Here is a 9138-nt window from a genome sequence, read left to right on the forward strand (position 1 = left end):
TGAGTATGGTAATTTTTCTAATTACACGTTTGAGCTCACCTAACAAAGGCACTAGGAACCAAGGGGAAGCTGGCAGACCTGATGCAGGGACAAGCAAAGGAAGCGCCAGGGCAAGCTTGACAGACTGGTGTCTGACTTAATTAATAAATAAGGAGCAACACAGCTCACCCATCCATATGTCAAAGATTAAATAAATGACCAAGGCAAGTTAATTTGGAAAACTAATTTAAAAAAAGTGCACAGACCCAACATATTCCAGATCATGGACATAGATCATCTTCATCTTACTTTGCTGGCTAATAACTAACTGGGTGGGTTATTTTTTTCCAAAGTGTTTGAAGGCCTCCATCCCTCTTGGAGTTTTCCACTGTCTTGGAGTGAGTCTTCTTTCAAGCGAATATATAAAGCATCCATTGGATATGAAGTAGGGGAACTTTAGGGTTAAATTCTAAGGTGTCCCATGACACCTTTAGAATCAGCGATGTAAAGGCAACCGGCAATTTTCCAGAAATAAAGAAATGACCAATTGAGCAAGAGGTCTTTTGTAAAGACAAATAACAAAAAGCAAACAAACAAATACCCCTTCATCCCCATATACTAACTAACACAAACATATAGGTAGATAACAGAATAACCAAGTAATCTACGTTAAACTGGCTTTCATCACTGAGACCCTGAAAAAGGAAAGAGACCTGACTACTTGGAAGTTCAGGTCAAAGTTCCCACACAGCCTTTTATTACTTCCTGTGTTACACAAATGATGATTCTCTTCTCTATAAAAGTGAGAGCCTTACCCCTCTTATCATATATGAGACCTATGCCCCTGCGCACTGAAGTTCAATGGAAAGGCTGTCAGCTCCTTAGACTCCCAGTCGTGATGTGAGCATGAGCTATGGTTCTCCAAGTAAGTAGCAACAACACACATATTTCAATATGGACACAAGATTTTCCTGGACAGCAACCCAGATCACATTTCCTGTATTGTTAATGATCACCCAGTGAAAAGTCTGGTCTATTCTGTTCCATGCCCACAGACACCAGGGTTTCCCAGCACTTTCCTCAGATGCATACAGCAAGTTGAGGGGAAGAGGGGAAAATTCCAGAACAATTCAAAGCAGTTCTCCCTACTGGAAAAACAGTCCAAATCTCTCCATTTGAAAACATGTAAACAGCTAACACGGGTTTATAACGCCCTAGAACCCTGACATGCCACGTCACATTACTTTTTAAAGCTTCATATACAGAAGAATACACAGACAGGCAAAGTCAGTTTTTTCCCCTTCAGTAAAAGTAAAAATGTTTCCTCTGCGGGATAGTATTTCATTCTAAAACCTTGTCTCATAACCTTAGAATACAGACAGAAAGTGTCAACAACAATAAAAGTCTTCTAGAAATCACAGGCGAGGAGAAAGTCAGAAACACATACAAAGCACTCAAAGCTGGATGTGTGGAGGACGCCAGGAGAGGGGGGAGGGTTTCATGAGGTTCCAGGCAAGCCCTTTGATGACATCACCCCACATACATAATGTTACAGCAGTCAGCACAGGCCTCCTGCGTTCCTATTGGTGAACACCGTGTCAGCCGACATCAGAAGATAATCATCATTGGTCAGGCAATTACAACCGGAGCAACTAGCATTGGCGGTGGTTAGCACAAACCTGGCAGGCTGCAGAAGCAGAGAAGACACAGCTTGCTTTCCTTCTCAATGAAGTTTATGTCTCCTTTCCAACCCTTCCTGAGGACGGCTGGGTGCCTGCGCTCTAGCCAGCAGCACTTACTGACCGAGTCTGCTATTACTGAGCACAGCAGGTAAAGGCTGGGCATCTCCTAAAGGAACAAAATGTCCCCATGTCCACGCGGTTAACTTGGCCTTTCACTCTAAGCCTGCAACTCAAAAATATCATTTGGAACTAAAAAGCAGGCGTTTTCCTGTGCCTCATTGTTAGAAACGGCACCGGAAAAAAAAAAATTACCCAGGGTATTTTAAACTGGGAAGCAGTTTCAAGATATGACACTACTTCTCACTGAAATTATCATCCCAACTTATTCTGTATAAAACTATTTGCTACAAAAATAAAGTCGACAATAGTTCGTCTCTAGGCCAATTTGTATCGGGTTAGACATTCAAAGCGGCAATAAACTTCATGAGCTTGTCTCAGTCCAGCCCTCAGGAGTTTACCCAAAACTTGGGGCCCCATTTGAATGGATGCTGAGGTAGTTAAGGTAAACATCATAGGGTCAGTGTCACCCATCCCTTATTTTGAGTCCTCCTACACGAGGCTGGTTAGTACATTCAGACTACTGCAATGCAAGACACCACACCTGCTTCCCTCCCCTCCCCCAGTCTTCAGCTACCCCTGCAGCTAGCTCGCTCTGTAGAGATACCGTTAGACTAGGTCTAAGAGATTTTAAAGAACTTTTACAAACAAGTCCTCAAAGGCCAAGGAAGAAGTTTCTCTCCATGTTTTTCCTCCAGAGGCTATTTCAAAATATTCTGAGTGACCAGGTCAAGTTAAGATGAGCCTCCGTGATTTTCCAGTCATCCCCACTCCTCTCCAGAGGGTCTATGAGCCTTTATGATGGCATTCTCTTCTAATGACAACATGAGAAAAAAAAAGGACCTTCTTTTTGTTCAAGACATTTTGGCTGTTGGGGGTTATCTTGAGAGGGCAGGTGGGAGCGCTCTAAAAGCAGGCTGAAGGAAAGGGAGTGAAGAAGAAAGGGGAAGCGATTAAGATCAGTACCATGCAATCCAAGAACACAACGGCAAGGATCAGAAGGCAGGAAGGGCAAAACGCAAAAAGCCAAGTACGCTCAACTCGCGGTAGTGTGGATCTGGGCAGATACTATTGGCGGCAAAGTGAGCATTTTCAACACTGGACTTTGCAAACGTCTGCCATGAATATAGTGCTTTGCAGAATCAAGGGGTGTGTGTGTGTGTGTGTGTGTGTGTGTGTGTGTGTGTGTGTGTGTTTGCAAAACCTTGCCCTCATCAGCCCATGATGTTCTAGGAAGCATATGTAAGTATCTACCTCTTACAAAACAGAGCGCCAGGAAAACGCACGACCAGGAAAAAAGGGGACTGTTCATTCAAGAGCTAAGAAGAAACATTGGCCAGAGGTGAACAAGAGAAAAGAAATTTGTGATTTGGGTTATTTTCAGTCCCATGAGGGCTAAGGACCTGTCTGGTTGTCACTTATTTGAGTGTCTGCAGAAAGAGGCGGGAAATGGTCCTGGGGCAGGAACAGAAAGTAGTTTTGGGGGTTAGGAGGGCAACAAACAGAGACAGTATTCACAGGTGGTGAAGGTCGGACAGTGAGGGCCATGCTCCTGCAGAGGCTGGGAAAGCCTACTCCCAAAAGGCAGGCCCAACCGGGATACAGCAAGCAGTGCTAATGCACGTTTGGAGAGGCGAGCAGCGGGTTACTGGAGGAGAAAGGCAGGCTAGAGTAGGTGCGGCAAGGGACGGTGACAAGTGGAATTAAAAAATTCTAGGCTAGAAGTCCCAGGCTAGAGGGCTGTTCTCAGGCCACCGCACCCCCCAAGCCCCTTGCAGGAGGAGGAGATGCACCTCTAGGACCCTTGAAAGCCAGCCCGAGGAGGCTGGGCTTCCTGCAGCGCCCTGGCCTCCGTCTGACCGCCCCCTTACGGGGCGATCCAGACTCCCCGGGTGTAACCACCCTCCAGACCCAGGCCCGCGCCCTCAGCGGCTTCGGCGTCCCGGAGGACACCAGCGACAACACCAAGCTAGCTCTAGGGCTCGGGCCTCACGCGGGCAGCCGCCATGCCTCAGCCCAACTCGCGCGCCCGGGAGCCAGGCTCCGCCCGCCCGGTCGCCGCCGTAAACCGCCCAAGGGCCCAACTCGGAGGCTGAAGGCCAAGGGTGGGCGCCAAGGGGCGGGAGCCACAAGCCGTGGGCCGGGCAGAGGAAGTCGATCTCCTGGCCTCCGCCGCCTGCACTCCTGCCGGCTGCCACCACCCGCGCCAGCCCCGGGCGCGGCAGCGTCTCCGGTTTCCCATTGATGAATGGAGGGAGGGAAGGCAGGTAGCGAGCGCCCTCGCACGCGGCAGCGGAACCTCCCCAAGCCCGGAAGCCCCCCGAGGGCCAGCCGCTGCGCAGCGGGGGATCACAGGGCTCGCACTAAGCCGGAGGGCTACGTCTCCACCACAACACAGTCTATGGGGAAGGAGGGACCTCCCTTGTTAAGTATTGCAAGGTGACACTGGATCGCCTCCCACTCAGGGATTTTTCAAAAGACGGACGGAGGGAACACAGTAAACAAGATGTTTTCCCAGATTCGAAGTTCTGGGGAAGGACCCCCAAGACTGCTCGGCAAGAGCTTTCTAGTGCCCAAACTCCTGCCGCTCCGCACTGAGAAGTGTGTCCAAAAGGCGTTTCCTTTACACAGAAACTTAATAATGGCGTGGCTCCACTTGCTCGGGTTCATTCATTTTTACTGCAGTTTTCATTGTCCCCTCTTCCCCGACGTCTTTAAGAAACCGGAGAGTAATCAGAGTGGGGAAGGGGTCCTGGGCCTCGGGCATCTACGACTGGGGGCGGCAGTCATGGGAGGGCAGTGAAGTGTGAGAACTACAAGGAGAAAGGAAGGGCACGAGGGACCGGGAGAGGGAGAGGCTCAGGGAGAGGTGGGTTGGAGAGGGTTAAAGAGAGCGGAGACCGGGTCCTCCCTCCACTGCCTCGCACGCTCCAGTTGCCGGAGGCCAAGAAAACCCCCAAATCTAGGCGAAAGCCGGGAGACAGCACAGGTGGGGTATCTGGATTGTATGTGTCTGTCTCCCTTGTCTCCCGTATATCATTCCAGGCACACATATTATATGGTCTACGTTATATAATCTACACAAAGATGCCCGCGTGGCCGCGGCTCAGACAGGGCACCCCCAAACCGCACGCTTCATGCAGCCTCAGACTCCTGCAGACATTAGACTCGAGAACTCCTCGATCTGCTTGCTGCCTGCTGCTAGCAATTCATCGCTTCGCTCATGCTCCGACCGTGAATACCGACATTAATGCACTCCCGGGAACAGTACCACGCGAAAAGCATCACCTACCAGTTTTCCTGCATCCATTGGATGGCTTCATTCCCGTTGAACTGCTTTTCGAATTCATATTCTTGTAAAGTCAACACTGACATGTTCATTGGGGCTGATCTTCGGAGTCGCTACGTGTTCTCTATACAAAATAAAAAAATCTGTAAAGAGCCTTTTATTTTGAGTGCTCTCCTGTCTGCTTCCCCCACCCACCCCCCCCCTGGGTATTGCCCCGCTGTCAGTCTCCTCGGCCGATCTCTCTCCCAGTCTCTCAGCTACATCCAGGGTTGAGCATTGCCTGCGCTTCGGCTCCCAGCTCCTGGCTCAGGGGTTCTCCTCCCAGCGTCCGCAACCACGGTAGGAGGAAATGAATGCCTTGCGGTCTTAGTGCCCGCACGTTTGTCCATCACGCTTTTTACTCGTCTACAGGGAAATCTCCTCCCCCTCATGCGATCAGGAAAATTAACCCTTTGCGCGAGAGGGCGCGGAAGAGCAAGACCTCCCCTCGCCCTGGGGGACAGTTTTGTTTACCAGAAGGTGGTTGGAGGAGTGGGGGAAGGGCGCCGAAAGGGAGGAAGTAGCCCGGAGGTCATCCACTAGCCCATTCGCAACCTCGTGGGCCGCCCTGCCTGGCCTTTGAATGAAGTTCAGCGTGCGAGGCGCAGCTGGGAGGCGCGTGGACCCGAAAGCCTGGCGAGTAAACAATTGGGAAATAGTAAGACTTGCCAGGTCTCTCGTATGAGAACTCCTGGCAAATGAACGTGAGGATCACTTCGGCCGAGCGCGCCTCCCAAACCCCGCAATACCCCAAAGGGTCTCAAAAGACCACCTCCACGGGGCAACTTGGGCGTGGACTCAGGTTGACCGCGGGACCATGTGGCTCGCGGAGCCCTTGGATCACAAGCAGACAGGATGCTAAAGATAAGGACCGGGGGAGTCAAGGGTGACTAGGAGGCAGCAGTGGAAGGGCGAAAAAGAGTTAGATGAAGGGTTTTAGTACCTGGAGGGGGATATTAGCGAACAAAGGGGGAAAGGAATTCGGCATACAGAATTAGGCCTACTGGTCTAAAGCCAAAACTTTTTATCTGTATGCTTTGCTTCAGTTCTGCTGATCCTTGTGCAATTAGGAAGAACAGATTAATGTGGGAGAGGGGTGAATGCCATGCCCATCCCTCTGAACACTCAGCATCGTTTTAACCTTACATTTCTCATATACCCCTCTCGTTTCCCTGGGGGATTGTAGTTTCAGTTCCTAAGAGGGTGAAGAAGTGCGAGACAATGAAATACCTAATAATCTATTTGGATCCAACCATAAACAAATGGAGCGATGAAAGACCTATTAGTTTAAACGCTTTTGGTTTTTCAAGACAGGATTTCTCTGTGTGGTCCTGCTGTTCTGGAACTTGCCCTGTAGTCCAGACTGGCCTCGAACTCAGAAATCTATCGGCACGCGACTCAGGAGTTCTAGGATTAAAGGCGTGTGCCGCAATGGCCCAGCTACCAACCTATTAGTTTACAGATGGAAGCCGGGTGGTGGTGGTGCATGCCTTTAATACCAGCACCCGGGAGGCAGAGGCAGGTGGATCTCTGTGAGTTCCAGAACAGCCAGAGCTGTAATCCCAGTATTACATGGAGGCTAAGGCAAGAAGCTTAGTGCTAGCATGTATTATATTATGTAAAACTACCAGAAATTCTAAATCAGTCTGTGCCTCACAGTGACACACCTTCCCCAGTCTCAAAAGGGGGGAGGGGGACAAGTGTGGTGGGACATGACCTTAATCCCATTACTTCCGGAAGTCAGAGACACATGGATCTTTTTGAGTTTGACTCTAGCCTGGTCTGCTACTGAGTTCCAGGTTAGCCAAGCATATAAAGTAAGACCTTGTCTTAAAAAAGAAAAAAAAAAAAAGAAGGAAGAAAAAAAAATGCCTGCAAGACAGGGTTGGGAAAGTCTCAGCATGAAGACCTGAGTTCAGATTCCCAGAACCTACAAAAAGCTGGCCAGCCCTCATCTGGCGTTGGATGACGATACAGATGGAGGCCCGCGTTGGAGCACGGAACTGAGCCCCCCAAGATCCAAATGGAAGGAAGAAAATGACGAAGGACTGCGAGGGATACTATCACCCACTGATACAAGGGGTCGGATCTAATGAGAGTTTACCAAGGCCAGATGGACCGTGACTGAACGAGCATGTGATCCAACCAGATTCTCTGAATGTGGCCGGATTTTCTGAATGTGGCTGGCCTGCAGTCTTACTGAGAAGCCATTGACAATGACACTGGGACTGGTTTCCTCTGCATATACTGGATTTTTGGGATCCAGTCTGTTTGGATGCTCACCTTCCTGGACCTGGAGGGAGGGGGGAGGAACTTGGACTTCCCACAGGGCAGGAGACCCTGACTGCCCTTGGGGACAAAGAGGGAGGAGAAGAGGGAGGGGGGGAGTGGGAGGGTGTTGGGAGGAGGGGCGTAAATGGAAACTCTTTATAATTTAATAAAATTACTTTCAAAAAAAAAAAAAAGATGGAAAAAAAAAAAAAGCTGGCCAGGGTCGCTTGTGCCTGGAGGCTGAGACAGGAAGACCCTCGAGCTGGCTGACCAGCCAGTCAAGCCTAAAAAGGGAACTTCGAGATCCTAAGAGATCCTGTCTCTAAAAGAAAGAGGAAAGTCTTGAGGAATGACACCCTTAAGTCAACCTCTGGCCTTCACAAACGCACCTGCTCAGAGATGCAACCCCACCTGCACGCGAGCACGCGTACACACACACACACACTTTTTTTAGTTAAAAAAATTAAATAAACCTTGCATGGTAACCCATGCCTATAATTCCAACATTTGGAAACCAGAAGCAGGAGCATGGGGAGTTTGAGGTCATTTTTGGCTAATGAAAAGTTTTTGTGCCCAATAAACCTCTCTACCGATGCAATAATCCAAATCAAACCAAATTAGAAAAAGCCCAGGTTTATTGGATGCCAGCGCTCCCGGGTGGCCTTCCAGCCCCCCAGAGGAAATGGGGAAAGAAGACTGAAAAACCATGTGTTTTTTTTTTTTTCCTGGGGGCGGTCTTGAGCATCTCTGGGGAAGGGGGTCATCATTTGGCCAGCTTTCCGGGAAGTGGAGTCTGGACTGAGACAACTCCCAGGGGAGAGGGCTTGGGATGGAACTTCCACCCAAACATTCCAGACTCTTTGGATGTCTGGATGCCAGGGACTGGGGTGAAGCCTTAACCCAAACAGCTAAGTAGCAAACTCCAGGCTGTTTGGGGCCACATTAACCCTACCCTCCTCACACACACACACACACACACACACACACACACAAAGCTAAATAAATAAATAAGAGTTGAAATCCAGTAAGGATATTAATTACATCAATCACAGGGCTAGATTAGTTGGTGATTAGCAATAATATGTATGGTGACACATGTAAAGGTTTTGCTCATCCCCTTGGGTAGGAATTGTCCTTCCAGGGTGATGTGCCAGGTCAGTTCGAGTGACATTGAAGGTAAGGCCCAAGACAACTCACTTGGCAACATTAGGCTTAAAGGTGGGTGTGTGGCTGATGAAACAAAAACTTTAGCATAGTGCCTGATGTGTGCCATCAGGCAAGTTAGTGAAGTGGAGGAATACTGATTAAGTGATAAGACTAAAGGAGCGGAAAGAGTGATGATAGCCGAACCTGGCAATGCTCACCTCTAATCAGGCAAGAAGATCACTGCTAGTTGGAGGCCGGCTTGGTCCACACGGAGTGCTGTCAAACCAGTGAGCCTTGCATAATATAGTGGTTTAAATAAGCATGTTCCCATAGGTTTGGCCATTTGAGTCTTCACATGGTCCCCAGTTGGTGATGCTGTTTGGAGGACTTTAGGAGGTGTGGCTCTGTTGGGGACACGTGTCTCTAGAGGCCTGCTCTGAGAGTTTCAAGATTCTGAGCCATTGCAAGTTTGCTTTGCTTGGGGCTTGAACTCTCCGCTTCTGGTGGCTGCCTGCTGCCGTTTCGAAGTTCTCGAGCGAAATACAAAGATTAAAATTAAACAGCCTACTGGACAGAACCAGGAGTGCCCGCATCAACCCAGAAGGCCTCGCTGAA

At 49.4% G+C, this 9138-nt stretch overlaps 1 protein-coding gene across 2 annotated transcripts in view; it reads right to left on the reverse strand.

The window, feature by feature from the left end:
* The window catches only part of Elovl6 (ELOVL fatty acid elongase 6), a 105347-nt gene extending 99636 nt beyond the window's left edge, over positions 1-5711 (reverse strand). Inside the window, exons 1-2 of one of the 2 annotated variants that reach the window (XM_087897583.1) lie at positions 5581-5711; positions 5071-5191 (exon numbers count right to left, since the gene is read on the reverse strand). In XM_087897583.1, the coding sequence (XP_087753709.1) occupies positions 5071-5159 (89 nt within the window). In that variant the 5' untranslated portion in view covers positions 5160-5191; positions 5581-5711. Of the gene's footprint in view, positions 1-5070; positions 5192-5347; positions 5507-5580 lie in introns of those variants that run through there. The other variant, XM_087897582.1, reaches the window with a different exon arrangement.
* Positions 5712-9138: the final 3427 nt, after the last annotated feature.

Source organism: Myodes glareolus, chromosome 17, assembly GCF_982192425.1.
Source record: "Myodes glareolus chromosome 17, mMyoGla1.1, whole genome shotgun sequence".
Classification (NCBI taxonomy): domain Eukaryota; kingdom Metazoa; phylum Chordata; class Mammalia; order Rodentia; family Cricetidae; genus Myodes; species Myodes glareolus.